The sequence below is a fragment of the Schistocerca serialis genome, chromosome 2 (genome assembly GCF_023864345.2).
Source record: "Schistocerca serialis cubense isolate TAMUIC-IGC-003099 chromosome 2, iqSchSeri2.2, whole genome shotgun sequence".
NCBI lineage: Eukaryota > Metazoa > Arthropoda > Insecta > Orthoptera > Acrididae > Schistocerca > Schistocerca serialis.
Genome location: NC_064639.1, coordinates 877,687,629 through 877,703,142, shown reverse-complemented (window position 1 = coordinate 877,703,142; position 15,514 = coordinate 877,687,629). Strand labels below are relative to the sequence as shown.

Below are 15,514 nucleotides of genomic sequence, written 5' to 3'. Positions count from 1 at the left end.
TAGAGTTTTTCAAATTTCTACCGGACACCGGACATAATGCTAAGATTTAGGGTATGTTTGTTATCTTCTGGACGTCTAACAAGCCTACCCCTGGCCCATTCGCGACTTCAAAACGAAGGAACCAATATGTGAACGTCTCAGTAATTTGTACAATACGGACAGAGTCGCCGACACAGCGTGACGAAACCGTGCCGCTCTGAAGGGCCGAGTTGAGAGTCATATAAGGCGACGAGCTGAAAATTAGCGCTCAGTTGTCGCGGGCGACACGCTAGAGATGCATACGAGGCACGCTGTGGCCGTCTTCCTGCTGGCTGCTACTGAACTATCGGGTAAGTCGAGCTGTAGAGCAGAAAACTACGCTCATTACGGTCAGTTCAGTTCTTCCAAATACAGTCCAGCTTATTGCGTTGTGACATCATCCATCGCAACGCGCCAATTTCTTGGACAACGGCTATTTACAACTATGAACCCTACTAAAGTGTACAATCGTCCCAAAACATATCATGCATATTGTTTTCCTTTATTTCTCAACCAACCGCATGGCGATAATAATAATAATACTGTCGTTAAGCCATTACAACAATAGACGTTTAACTCATAGTTCCATTAATAAAAACAAAAGTACGATAGCTTACCTACTGAAATTACACTACTATATTACAGATAATTAATCATTTCCTGCCCTATGCTTCCTTTTAAATACAGAAACAATTTCGCTGCGTAACTTCAATTACTGCGTGACTTTAAAGATTCGGCCAGTATTCTTTGTTTCCTCAGAAAAAGTAAGTTGCCAGTCTTCGAATTCGACATGTGATATCGATTCCGTCGAATATTAATTCCCTTCACGATTTCGTAAACAACGTAACGAGTTCGTGCTTTCTTAATTGCATGGACTCGTAGAAAAAAAATACAGTTAGAAATCGTAAAATCTCTGACAATAACAAAAACTACTTTTCTTAGACTGTCTTCAATGGATTTTTATAATTTGACAATTATAAGAAGTTTCAAGAACTAATATGCACTAAATAGTACGCATTAAAAAGATCACGACGTCGATTTCAGTTTAAAATATGAAACATTGATGTTTACATCTAACTTTCTGCAGTATTGCCAAATATTTCCTCAGAATAAAGAAGCACTGTCCCTGCACGAATAAAAATTTTATCATTATCTGATTTCTGATTACGCGTCTAGGGGTCTGCGTATAATATTTCTAAAACCCCAAATTTTTCTTAAAGTGATTCGGAAACCCTTTTCTTAGGTTTTCTAACCGTGCTTTGTAGTGGAACTGTATTTGACGAACTTCCATTCATTGCATTACGTCGCCTAATAAGTGATTTAACAATGGCAATAAATGATCTGCCGTTAAGGAATGCCTTTCTGCGAATGGAAAATGTGCCACACTAAATGCAGTTCGACACTTCTGTGCTGTAGTTTCGCTGCCGCGGATTCGTTGCCTTCTTGTGTCATTTGTAGCTCCCTTTACCATCAAAACAGCGCTTTATTAATTAACTCAGGCATCGTGTTCAGTTAGCTCGACCGCAAGCTTCTGTTTCTCAGCAGAGTGATCTTTACAGCTAATATTTAATCGATGATTACAGTAAAACTAAAGAGTTGCAATATTAAGATATACAGGACAATCATACGCTGTTTATTTATGTAGCACATACTGTGCAATCGGTGCTGTCAAAGGACCATCATCCTCATTATGTAGCTTTTCAGGGGAAAATTAAACGGCAACGGTTTTGATTTGAAAGTAATAATGGTGATTAGGATTACGTGCGCTTGATTTTGCCGTTAACTTCAAAGCACTGGAAATAATAGATCATTTAAGTAAATTTTTAAGGTTTTACTTCTACATCTACATCCATACTCTGCAAACCACTGTCAAGTGCATAGCAGAGGGTACTTCCCATTGTCCCACATATTATTTCTACCGTGCATTTGCTTTTGGGGTGCGACTTCTCAAATGCCTCTGTGGTTAGTACAGTGTGTTCTTCAAATTCTGTACCTCTTGGTCAAAAGAGTATCCTTGTGCATTGGATTGTCCAAAAGTAAAAACTATGTCTCGAGCGAAATAGTGTGTGTACCATCGTGATTTACAAAGAGACTTGTACGTCTCCATGTCGTCCTCAACATCTTGCAGATCGTCTCAGCATCGAAAGGCTCTACAGTTTCGCGCAGTTCATCACTAGTATTCTAGCTACGTTGAGCCACATGGTAGTAATTATTCCACATGTGTCATCTATATCTATACTCAGCAAAACATCCTAATGTGCATGGCAGAGGGCATGTCCCACTGTACCAGTTATTAGGGTCTCTTTCTGCTCCATTCACGTATGGTGCACAGGAAGAATGATTGAATGCGTCTGTGCGTGCAGTAATTATTCTAATCTTATCTTCACGATCCCTATGTGATCGATACTTACAGGGTTGTAGTATACTCCCAGAGTAATCATTTAAAGCCGGTTCTTAAAACTCTCGGCTAATAGATTTTCTCCGTATAGTTCGCGTCTATCTTCAAGAGTCTTCCGGTTCAGTGCCTTCAGTTTTATGTGGCACTTTCCTAACGATTAAACAAACCTGTGACCACATTCGTGCTGTTAGGCCTATCTGGTAAAGGTCCCACATACTTGAACTATATTCTAGAACCGGTCGCACGAGCGATTTGTAAGCAATCCCGTTTGTAAACTGATTACACTTCACCAGAATTCTACCAAATAACCGAAATCTAACACCTGCTTTACTCACGACTCACCTATGTGATCGTTCCACTTCACATCCCTAGAAAGTGTTATTTCTATGAGTTGACTGACTTAAACAGTGATTCATTCGTAGTGTAGTCATAGGAAACTGCGGTTTTTTTTTCATTTTCTGAAATGCATAATTTTACATTTATGAACATTTACAGCAAGTTGCCAATCTCTGCACCACTTTCTAATCTTATCAAGATCTGACTAAATATTTATGCAGCTTCTTTCAGATAGCACTTGATTATAGCCAACTACATCATCTGAAAAAAGCCTAATTTTACTATGAGTATTGTCTGCGAGGTCATTATACAAAATGAACAGCAGGAGTCCCAAAACACTTCCCTGGGACACACCTGAAGTTACTTCTACATCTAACGATGGCTCTCCATCCAAGATAATGGGTTTCTTCCTCCTCACCAAAAAGTCCTCAATCCAGTCACCAATTTCACTTGATACCCGATATGATCGTACTTTTGATAACAAGCTTATGTGTGGTACTGAGTCAAATGGTTTTTGGAAATCAAGAAATACAGCATCTACCTGACAGCCTTGATCCAAAGCTTTCCTTGTGTCGTATGGCAAAAGTGCGAGTTGGGTTTCCATGATCGATATTTTCGAAATCTATGCTAGTTGGCATTGAGTAGTTCATTCTGTCCAAGATACCTCTTTATGTTTGAGCTCAGACTATGTTCGAAGAGTCTACAACAAATCGATGTCAAGGATATTGGACGGTAGTTTTTTAAAATCACTTCCACTATCCTTACTGCAGGTGGGTGTGAGCAGCGCCTTTTTCCAAGGACTGGGCACGGTTTTTTGCTCAAGGGATGTATGACAGATTATAGTTAGAAGAGGGGCTAATTCAGCTTCAAATTTAGTATAGAATCTGACAAGGATTCCATCAGGCCTTGGACCTTAGTTGAATTTTAACGAGTTCAGCTGTTTCTCACTGACACTAATACTTCATTCTACTTTTCAGTGGTACTAGCATTAAATTGGGGTAGTTCTCCTGGGTTTCCCTTTGTAAAAGAACATTTGGAAATGGAATGATGCATTTTAGCTCGCGATTTGATACCCTCAATTTCAGTTCCTGTCACATTCACTATGGACTGGACAATGACTTTGGTGCCACTAACAGTCTTTACATAAGACCTGAATTTCTTTGGGTTCTGTGAAAGATCGTTTGACAATATTCTGCTGTGGTAGTCATTGAAGGCATCTCTCATTGCCCTCTTGACAGCCAAACACGTTTCATTCCCAGCAGCTTTCAATCTATAGCACTACGCTTTGTTTTACACCTACTATGAGGTAATCTCTGTTTCTTTAGAAGCTCCTTTACAGTGACTATATACCATGGAGGTTCCCTCCCAGTATGAGCATTTCTATCCAGTGTAAGGTAACTATTCTTTTAAACTTGAGCCAGAGTTCCTCTACATGCCCCTGCACTTTGCTGAAAGTTTCAAGATCACCATTGAGATATGATGCTATTGATTTTTTATCTAGTTTACTGAACACACACACATGGTAATTTTGTCGCCGGCCGAAGTGGCCGTGCGGTTAAAGGCGCTGCAGTCTGGAACCGCAAGACCGCTATGGTCGCAGGTTCGAATCCTGCCTCGGGCATGGATGTTTGTGATGTCCTTAGGTTAGTTAGGTTTAACTAGTTCTAAGTTCTAGGGGACTAATGACCTCAGAAGTTGAGTCCCATAGTGCTCAGAGCCATTAATTTTGTCACAACTGCATCATGGTCACTGGCACCAGTTTCGGTGTGGGCATCCTCAAGGATGTTAGGACTATTTGTGACCATTACATCCAATATATTTCCTTTGTGAGTGGGGTTCCCAACTATTTATTCTAAGTAGTTTTCAGAGAAGGCATTTAGTAAAGTCCATAAGGAAGTCTTATCACGCCCACCACTAACAAAACTGTAATTTTCCCACTTAATTGTTGGATGATTTAAGTCTCCACCGACGATTACAGTGTGATTGAGGAACTTATGTACAAGTGGACTGAGGTTTTCTTTGGTTCAAATGGCTCTGAGCACTATGGGACTTAACATCTATGGTCATCAGTCCCCTAGAACTTAGAACTACTTAAACCTAACTAACCTAAGGACAGCACACAACACCCAGTCATCTCGAGGCAGAGAAAATCCTTGACCCCGCCGGGAATCGAACCCGGGAACCCGGGCGTGGGAAGCGAGAACGCTACCGCACGACCACGAGCTGCGGACTCTGAGGTTTTCTTTAAAGTTTTCAGCTACATTAGGAGGTGAGTTTAATGAGCGTTAGAATGATCCAATTATCATTTTACGCACACCCTTGATACTGAGTCTTGCCCATACAGTCTCGCATGCAGCTTCAATTTCTACCTGGGTGGATCTGAGTTTCTCGTCTACTCCGAGAGGTATACCACCTCCATTTCCCATTTGCCTATCCTTTCGAAATATACTTAAATTTTCCCGAAAAATCTCACTATTATCAGTTTCAGGTTTCAGCCAGCTTTCCGTGCCTGGTATTATGTGAGCTTCAACGCTTTTCATGTGGGCTTTTGGCACCATTATAACTGTATTACTCTCACCTGTGGGTGGAATTTCCTGGTTTCTACAGCTGTCGTTATCTGGATTGGATGGAGACTCGCCTAATCTTAAAAAAAGAGAAAAAACCTTCTGTGCACCCCGGAGTAGCAACCTCTGATGCGCAGTGCACACCTGACCCATTTAGGGGGACCCTACAGTTCTCAACCCTATGGCAGAAGTCCAGGAAGTCGCAACCTACCTTGTCACAGAACTTTCAAAGTCTCTGGTTCAGTCCTTCCATATGACCAAAGGGCCACAACTAGATATAGGAACAATGCAGCAAATTGTGAGCTTCGTTGAAACTCTATGCACATGCTTGGTCTTCACAACCTTCTCTGCCAGTCGCTGGAATGACCCAAGCATGACCTCAGAGCCCAGATGACAAGCATCATTTGTTCCAATGTGTACCACAATCTGCATTTGGATGCATCCTGTTCCCTCCATAGCTGCTGCAATAGCCTCATCATATAGAGTGATAAAGTTCAGACTTCTTTGTGACCATTTCAGTGGGACTGAAAGTGCTGAACCATGCCCAATGCAACAACCTCGAAATTATTCATCAAGAAACTTAAGCACCTGAATGGCAAAGTGTGCTGAATCACAGCCCTGCCATAACCAAATAAGGTCCCTGATTTCCTTGTCTTCAAGCTGGGGCATCAGCGTCTGAACATGTCAAAATACTGTATCCAATTTTTAGGACACTGGGTAAATGCAGTCACTTTAGATAGGAGACTGCTTAAAAAATTCTTGTGCAATTTATCTTAGAATATTGCTCAAGCATGTGGGACCCATACAAGACAGATACAAGTTGTTAGCATGAATGACGACAGGTGTGTTTGATTCCTGGGAGGGTGTCATACAAACACTGGAAAAACAGAACTGTGAGAAGCGTGAAGAGGTATGCCAGGTGCCTCACCAGAGCCTACTTACAAAGATTAAATAACAAGTATTAACCGAAGAATCTACAAATGTACTTCAGTGTAGTAAGTATCGCTCTCGTAAGGACTGGGCAGAAAGGATTATACAAGGGTGTCTAGGAAGACCCTGTACCTGTCCTGACTTTGGACTAATGGAACGAATGGAATCCCTGCTTAGAAGGAGCCAAAAAGCATTGTTATCTGTAGTGTATAGTTTTGTTTCAGAACTACATTTTACACTGCTGCAACTGTGGAGCTATGGCTGTTGTGAGTGCATACAGTTCCACTGCTGAGAAACTGTAAGTGTCATTTGTGTAGGTGCACGAATGCCCATAGACAGTGCAAAAGATGACTTAGGTAGTCAGTCTAGGTAGCAATCACTTTTGCAAGGCCCCGTCTCGTAAAGCAACCCTACTTGATAGTGATGAATGTGCAGGAAATGTCAAAGACAGGTAGCACAGTGAACAGAAGGAAACACGTGCCACCAATGCAGTCTCCAATAAAATAATAAATTAAAAAATAAATTTTACTGTCATTCAACTGATTACAGCTATAGACAACGTCAGGATTACAAAAACATAAATAAAGCATCTTACATACCAGCATCAGAGAAATTATGGTACACTCTCCAACAGTTACTTCTATGACATCAAATTTTCACATTCATAAAATTCATTAATTGAGTAAAAAGGATTAATTAATAACCAACTGTACAATCTGTGCTTAAATAAGTCGAGTGTAGCTTCTACACATTCTGCAGGCAGTTTGTTGAACATTTTCGTACCAATAACTTCATAGCTCTTCAATGTTTTGGATAATCTACAGTAAGGTATGTCAATATGCCTATTATTTCTAGTGCAGTGGGAGTGTAGATCCTGTCTAAGCTGCTATTCTGGTAAGTTATTTTTTGTATATAAGAAAACAGTGTAAATGTATAAGTCTATTACAGTTCATATTTTTAGGTCAATAAACAATGGCCTGCAGTGGGCACAATTTTCTGAGATTGCAATAATCCTAATAACTTCCTTTTGTAGTACCAAAATATCCTGAATGTGCATACTATTACCCCAAAATCAAAGTCCACAGGATATGATACTGTGAAAAAAAGCAAAATAGGCTGTTCTTACATAAACCAAAGGTACATGATTTTTTAAATTTCTTAACAAGTACACAACTCTAGACAACCTTGCACTAACATACGTAATGTGTGAAGACAATTTACTATCAATGACAATACCTAAGAACTTTACACTACCTAGACAATCTTCTACTGGCAAATCTCTTAAACTAAATACTGTTTACTGAGTTGTACTCTCATTGAGCAAAAATCCATTAGCTTGGAACCAGATGCTGCTTGTGATAGTGTGTCTTTGGTCATAGTTTGAAGGGCATCAAAGTCTGAATCAATATTGAAATTAGTAGTATCATCAGCATAGAGGATGGAGTCAGTATTTATATAAAATGGCCAATCATTTATCATTAGAATGAATAACAAAGGTCCCAAAACTGAACCTTGTGGCACACCCCGCTTAACATCAGCTATCTGCAATCTCTCGTTCCCAATACACACAATTTGTTTACGGCTATTAAGAAATGATTCAAATATGTTATCTACATTACTGTTAATGATTCCATAATGAACTAATTTGTTGATAAGTGAACTATGCACTACACAGTCGAAGGCTTTGCTAAGGTCAGAAAGAGTAGCCTGAGCAAAGTTCTTCTCCTCATAAGCACTAAGCACCTTTTTTATCAAAGAGTCAATAGCATGAACAGTAGATTTGCCCTTCCTAAAGCCAAATTGTGGAGCAGAAAGAATGTTGTTATGCTCCTTATAATCAAATAACTGGTAGTAGATAATGGATTCTAAAAACTTAGAAAAAACTGGTGTCAGAGATACTGCATTCAGAGATAATGCATTCACACAAGTGCAGTTGAACTCCAAGAACTGTGGTCAACAGTGTGTGACCATGTATTAACAAACAGGAAATGAAAGTATTGACACCAATGTTTGTGACTGCATTATGTGGCATCTTAGAGCGGGGGCTTATGGTCTTATATAATTTGTTGTCACAATTTCCAAATGCCGTGTCTCGCTCAAGAGTGATATTTCTTATGTATGTGCAAGATATCACTGTTCACACAGATGTAATGTGGTTTTCTGCTCTAAGGAAAATCTCTATTACGTGCAAAAGTTGGACAGGAACCCACCTCATGTCACAGTATGGGTCAGGCTGACATCACGATACCTATTCTGACCATCTTTTTTTGAAGAGCATGCAAATGGAAATGCTTTGCCTACAACTGAACCAGTCTGATTATTTCACTCCACATCCCCCAAAACTTGTTGGACCCAGGTTTTGTATGAACTGACTAACTTCAGTTGTGACTCATAGATATTGTAGTCATAGAATACTACACTTTCTCATTTTGTGACATGCAAAATTATACATTGGTGAGCAGTTAAACATGTTGTCAATCTTTGCACCATGATGAAGTCTTATTGAGATGTACTTGAACGTTTTGCAGCTTATTTAAAATTGTGCTTCATTGTGCTGTGTGTTTCAGATAAGGTATTTCAATCTGTAACTTACAAAATATTAAGTGAAAGGAAAGACAGGCATATGTAAGAAACATTACTCCTCCTGTGGAGTTATGAACACAGTTTATTTAGTTATTTTACAGAGAGTTACAGCAACAAATTGTAATTTTTTAAACAGAACACGGGTTTCTACCATGTATATGGTGGACTTAAACCAACTGTGTGCAAGTTATATCAGATGTAATTCTTGTCAATTTTAGTTAGGGTACTAGGAACATTCAAAGTTTTGGTTGGTAGATGCACCTTGCTGTACACAGTTGAGTGTCCTCAGATGTATCTTCTTGTGGTAGGAAGTACATTTAAGATGGGTGTGAAATCGAATGCTCATTTAGTCATTTCCCTGAACGCACAACTCAAAATGTCTCCTAAATGACATACAGATGAAATGGAAAGTTACATGTATGTCCTCTCTTAGACACATAATGATTCATTCATTCAGGCACCAATCCCATAGAAGGAAAAGTTTTTTCAGAGGTTTTTTTTTTTTTTTTTTTAACCAGATAACTAAAATTTCTGCTTAATAAATAAGATATTTATCAATAGCATCAATGAAGTATTTAATGTGTGGATTTCACTTGTGCTTTGACACAGGTACCTGAACCCTGTTCCTCTCAGCATCATGTTACTACTTCTGTAATTTGTGAATCGTCCCTCTACTGCTCTCTCTAGTACCATGAAAGTTTTCCCCTGATGTCTTAACAGATGTATTTAGAACGTTAAAAAGTATCTCAAACATGCAATGGATCCATGGGCCTCCAACTGTGGGCAACGAATGATCATATGTTGAATTAATCCACAGGAGTTTTGTTTTTGGGCTTCTGCACTTTTAGTTGTGGCCATTTGAAATAAATATCTCATTACAACTGATATTTTTGAAATTCATGCTTGTTGCCTTGAAAGAGGTAATTTTGTTCGACATACCTCATTCTGTCTGAGCTTGGGATATGTCTGAGATGCTACAACAAATGGATGTCAGTGATATTGAATGACAGTTTTGTGGATATATTCCATTATCCTCCTTGTATAGGGGTATGAGCAGTGATCTCTTCAGTAAAGATTATTTGTGGATCCACCTATATGAAATATATGTTTATGTTACAGTTTCACAGAATAAAGAATGTTTTCCTGACAAGTGTCACAACTATGCCATGTTGAGGTACTACCGGGAACTGACTTGCCATCCTTATAACAACAGTGATGCCTGTTGTCCAGCTGCCTTTGACTGTAGTAAGTAATTACTCATTCATAAGGGGGAATTTGTGATAATAAGAGTAATTGTAATATAATTTTTGTGTATATTTGTGTTACATGCACTGAAACGGTAAACAAACCATCATCCAGTTCCTAATGGTGCCCAGTTATATGGACATAACTAAGTGTGGTTTCTCTCTATCTATCTATCTATCTATTTATCTATCTATCTATCTATCTCTTTCTCCATGTTCTCTACCCCATTTCCTTCCTCCCCCTCCAATCGTTTCTCTTTTTATGTTCAGCGGCCATTTGCACTGTAATTACATTATAGCCATTAATCCTAAGTTATTTATTGGCTTACTTGCATCTGTTGTGAGAGCTCTAAAATCTTTCTGTCATATCTAGGTAGTTGCCCTAGGTCAAGGCAGTTATCAGAGAGTGTATTCAATATTGCTTCACAAGATGTTTTCTCTATATTGTGAGAGTTACCGAATAATAGTCTCAGTCTATACTCAGTAGTCAACTTCTGGTATTATGGACTAAATATGGTATTTCCTTGTAATTCAAGTTAAACTGTCCTTGATTGATTCTGCATCTTTTATAATTGAATCTGAAAGCCAATAAAACATTCAGTTACTAATCTTAGTCCATCTTCTCTATATCTCAAAAAAGACAAAATTTGCTAGTTCTGTCAACATAAGGTTATATAGACTGTCATCTAAACCTAAAGTGGCTGAGAGCATACACACCAATATACAGGGTGTTTTATTATTAATATAAATGGGTCAAAGGAATATAATAATAGGAGCAAAAATGTCTAGTAAACATAGGTCTGCAGATGAGCCATTTGTAAGATAATTGTGAATGTATGGTTATAGGAATGAATTATTGTCCTAGTTAGTAAAAATGTGTTTGAAATTTAAAGTTTCTGATTAGGTCCCCACCTGAGTGAACTTGTATGGAAGACCATAACTACAGTTTTCAATGATCTCGTAAATAGCTCACTTGAAAACTCATGTCTGCCAGAATGTTTTTGCCTCAGCAATCTATACTTTCACCTGTGTCAGTTTTTTCTAATAATTATGATTCACTTCTAACATCATGTCTGTGTGCAATAGACTCAATTTAAAATTTCATGCTCCATCTACAAATGTTTTTGCATCAGCTATCTATACTTTCACCTGTGTCACCTTTTTCTCATAATTATGATTCGCTTCTAGCCTCATGTCTGTGTGCAATAGACTCAATTTAAAATTTCATGCTCCATCTACAAATGTTTTTGCATCAGCTATCTATACTTTCACCTGTGTCACCTTTTTCTCATAATTATGATTCACTTCTAACATCATGTCTGTGTGCAATAGACTCAATTTAAAATTTCATGCTCCATCTACAAATGTTTTTGCATCAGCTATCTATACTTTCACCTGTGTCACCTTTTTCTCATAATTATGATTCGCATCTAACCTCATGTCTGTGTGCAATAGACTCAATTTAAAATTTCATGCTCCATCTACATAACTCTGTAAAATTACTGTTTTATGTAACAAATCGATATGTTACCACATTTTATTGGTATTGTGGAACACAAATTATTTTGAACAAAAAAATCATTTGACTTAATTTAGCCTGTGCCTATCCAACAGCATTTATGTTTAACAACATTCTCACACTTTTTTTCTGTTCCAGGTTTTCTTGATGTAATAGATGACAAAAAGTGCCAGTACAAAGGAATAGTTTATGAGAAAGGAACAGTTCTTTATGATGAAGTTGAAGATCCATGTGCTGCAGAATGCCGCTGTACAGAAACACTGAAGTATGTAATAACAAGACAACAAAGTGCCCGTTATTTATCATTTATATTTGTATATCTCATCAATACACTTACCAGACAATGAAGTAAGAACAGTTACAGCAGTACTCACCAACACACAAACTGCATATGAGGATTTCTTTTTTTCCCATTAGTGAGAAAATGATGGGAATGGGAAATAGGGCATGCAGGTTGTGAAGTAGAGGACAATGCATGCCAGTCTCCAGAACTATATCTAGTACTATATACATATCAGCTCTCATAATTACATACCTGCACTATGTGCTGAAGTCCAAAAGTCCAAGAATAAAAACCTGTGATATTCATATCCTTTACTTAAATGTTATTTCCAAGATATATAATGGCAATCACCACAGGCATAGTGTCATTGCTGTTTTCAAATCCTTCACTGAATGCACTTTTTACTCAGTTCACCAGTAGGCCTACCTAAAATCTGCTATCCAAAGACTCCCATCATTTTTCCCAGAACACAAAACACTTTCCTACTCGCCTGAAATCAGATCGTTAATCTAACACTAATGAGTGTTATGAATTTCATCTGAATTTACATCAGAGTTGTGCTCAAGCATGATTGTACAATGGTTTAGGCAAATACAGAAGAATATAGGATGATGGTGATGATTATGTTTGATTTGTTGGGCACTCCACTGCGGTCATCAGCGTTCTTACAAAGTCCCAATGTTGACAAGTCCATTTTTTTCACAATCCAATCTAGCCATTGTCACGAATGATGATGATGATGATGATGATGATGATGATGATGAAATGAGCAAGTTGCAATTTAACCATTCATATTTAGGTTTTTCATGATTTCAGTAGATTTGCTTAGAATGGATGGTGAGATTTTACTTTTCAAAAGGCAACGGCCAATTTTGTTCCCAGCTTTGTCCAATGCAGTCATGTTATACAGCTCTAATGACTTCATTGTGTATGTGACATTGGACATCAGCCTTCCTTATTTATCTAATTTGTTTCTCAGTTACCTTTTTGACTGCCATAAATTTCATTAAAGTAACAGAATATCTCATTTTGAGGTACAGTCTTGATAACAAAAGTAATTTCTCCCCCTCTGGACCTGTTTATGGATTGCCTGTAATGGATTTCTTGAGAACCTAGACTGAAGGTAAAATTCCACTCAGTGTGAGAATGGAAGTGAGGAGGTGGTTAGGTAATCTGATTCCAGGACATTATACAAACAAGTCATGTATTTGGTGCGTATGCCAAATCATAGAATCCAATCCAAGACAGCATTGTGTGATAACAATAACATATCTGTTTAACACATCATTCAGATGCTCTGGCCACACATCTTTATCCATTCACTCATTCATTTATTCATTCTTCCACCATATTCCATGAGTCCCACCATGAAAGATAAACTTCAAGGACTGTATCCATACATTGTATCACCAACAATTAATATTATTAATAACAATTAATATCATTAATAACAATAAACTATCACTATACTGTTATATGCTGTTCTCTTTACATAGTAAATTATAGTTGTTGGTGACTTCAATCTATCTACAACATTCTGGCAAAAAAAGTGTTTAAAGCCACCAGTAGGCATAAAACACAATCCAAAATTGTACTGAATGCTTTCTCAGAAAATAATTTTGAACAGTTACTTCAGGAGCCCAGTTGTAGAGAAAACATACTTCTCTTAGCAACAAATAATCCTGACCGGATAGGGAGAATTATGACAGATACAAAAATAAGTGACCACAAAGTTGTTGTAGTGAGACTGAATATCAAACATCCAAACCTAACAAAAATAAATGCAAAATTCTTCTTTTTAAAAAAGTAGATAATAATTTGCTCAAAGCCTTTCTAAGAGCCGGTCTTCACTCCTTCCAAACTGACTATGTAAGCATAGACCAGATATTGTTTGAATTCAAAGAAATAGTATCAATGGTAGTTGAGAGATATATACCAAATAAATTAATAGGAGATGGTGCTGATCCCCTGTGGTACACAAAATGTGTTCAGAACACCATTGCAGAAGCAACAAAAAAAAGCATGCCAAATTTAAAGGAACACAAAATACTCAAAATTGGCTAAGTTTTATGGAACCTTGAAATTTATTGGGAACTTCAATGCCAGATGCTTTTAACAGTTTCCACAATGAAAAATCTGTCCCAAAATCTGGCAGAAAATCCAAAGAGATTCTGGTCATATGTAAAGTACACAAACGGCATGATGCAATCAATATCTTCACTGCATGATAACAATAGTGATGTCACTGCTGACAGTGGCATTAAAGTTGAGTTACTAAACAAAGTTTTCTGTAACACCTTCAGCACAGAAGATGAAATAATTATTCCAGAATCTGAATCTAGAACAACATGCTAATATGAGTAACTTAGAAGTAGATATCCTCAGTGTATTGAAGCAGCTTAAATCATTTAATAAGAGTCCAGACTGCATACCAGCCAGGTTCCTTTCAGGATATGATACAACAGCTCCACACTTAGCGGTCATATTCAACCACTCATTCATTGAAAGATCTGTACCTCAAGATGGGAAAGTTTTGAAAGTCTCACCACTACCCAAGAAAGGAAATAATCCACTGAATTACAGACCCATATTGCTAATGTCAATTTACAGTAGTATTTTGGAACATATACTGTGCTCAAACATTATGAATTACCTCAAAGAAAACAAATTATTTATTTAGCATCTGTGTTAGCGTACAAACGATATTGGACTTGTCATACATAGAAATTAACAATATGGAATATACAAAATGAAATTGTCTACAACTGGATTTGTCATACACGGAAATTAAAATATAGAATGTACAAAATGACATTGCCTATAATAAATGACAGCAAACACAGTTTCTTTCCACACAAATGGTTTATAGTAATTTGTTTCTCAGTAACAATATACAACTAGTACTATAGATGGTAAAGTATAATAAAAGCTGAAACAAACGAAGGTAGAAAATTTTGGAGGTCAGTTTGTAAAGTCATTTTCTTGGTCTTCAAGATATTCATTTATTGAGTAGCAACATTTATCAATTAAAATTTTTCTATGTTCCAATTTAAAATTTGTATTGTCCTTTAAATCTTTAATGTACTGAGGCACTGCATTACAAAGCTTAATTCCCATGCGGCTTCAATGCTTCTGACTTCGTGTTCTAGTTGTGACAGTCTGCATTTGTGTGGAGATTGCTTAAATTAGCTTTGGTTAAGAGTACACATTGAAGTATATAGACTGATGGCAGAGTAAGTATTCCTAACTTTTTCAAAAGAGGTCTGCAGTAAGCTTGTGTTGGACTGTGGGTAATTATTCAAACAGCCTGTTTTTATAAAATAAAAATGTCTTTCAAATTAGATTTTGAGCTGGCCCAGAACACTGTTCCAAATGAGGCAACATCATCATCCTTTAAGACTGATTATGCCTTTCAGCGTTCAGTCTGGAGCATAGTCCCCCTTATAAAATTCCTCCATGATCCCCTATTCAGTGCTAACATTGGTGCCTCTTCTGATGTCAAGCCTATTACTTCAAAATCATTCTTAACAGAATCCAGGTACCTTCTCCTTGGTCTACCCTGACTCCTCCTACCCTCTACTGGTGAACCCATGAGTCTCTTGGGTAACCTTGCTTCTCCCATGCGTGTAACATGACCCC

At 37.6% G+C, this 15,514-nt stretch overlaps 1 protein-coding gene across 1 annotated transcript in view; it reads left to right on the top strand.

Moving 5' to 3' along the window:
- The first annotated feature begins 263 nt into the window (after positions 1–263).
- The window catches only part of LOC126456099 (uncharacterized), a 94,072-nt gene continuing 78,821 nt past the window's right edge, over positions 264–15,514 (top strand). Inside the window, exons 1-3 of the mRNA XM_050091855.1 lie at positions 264–329; positions 9,949–10,074; positions 11,731–11,857. Coding sequence (XP_049947812.1) covers positions 275–329; positions 9,949–10,074; positions 11,731–11,857 — 308 coding nt within the window. The 5' untranslated portion in view covers positions 264–274. The remainder of the gene's footprint in view (positions 330–9,948; positions 10,075–11,730; positions 11,858–15,514) is intronic.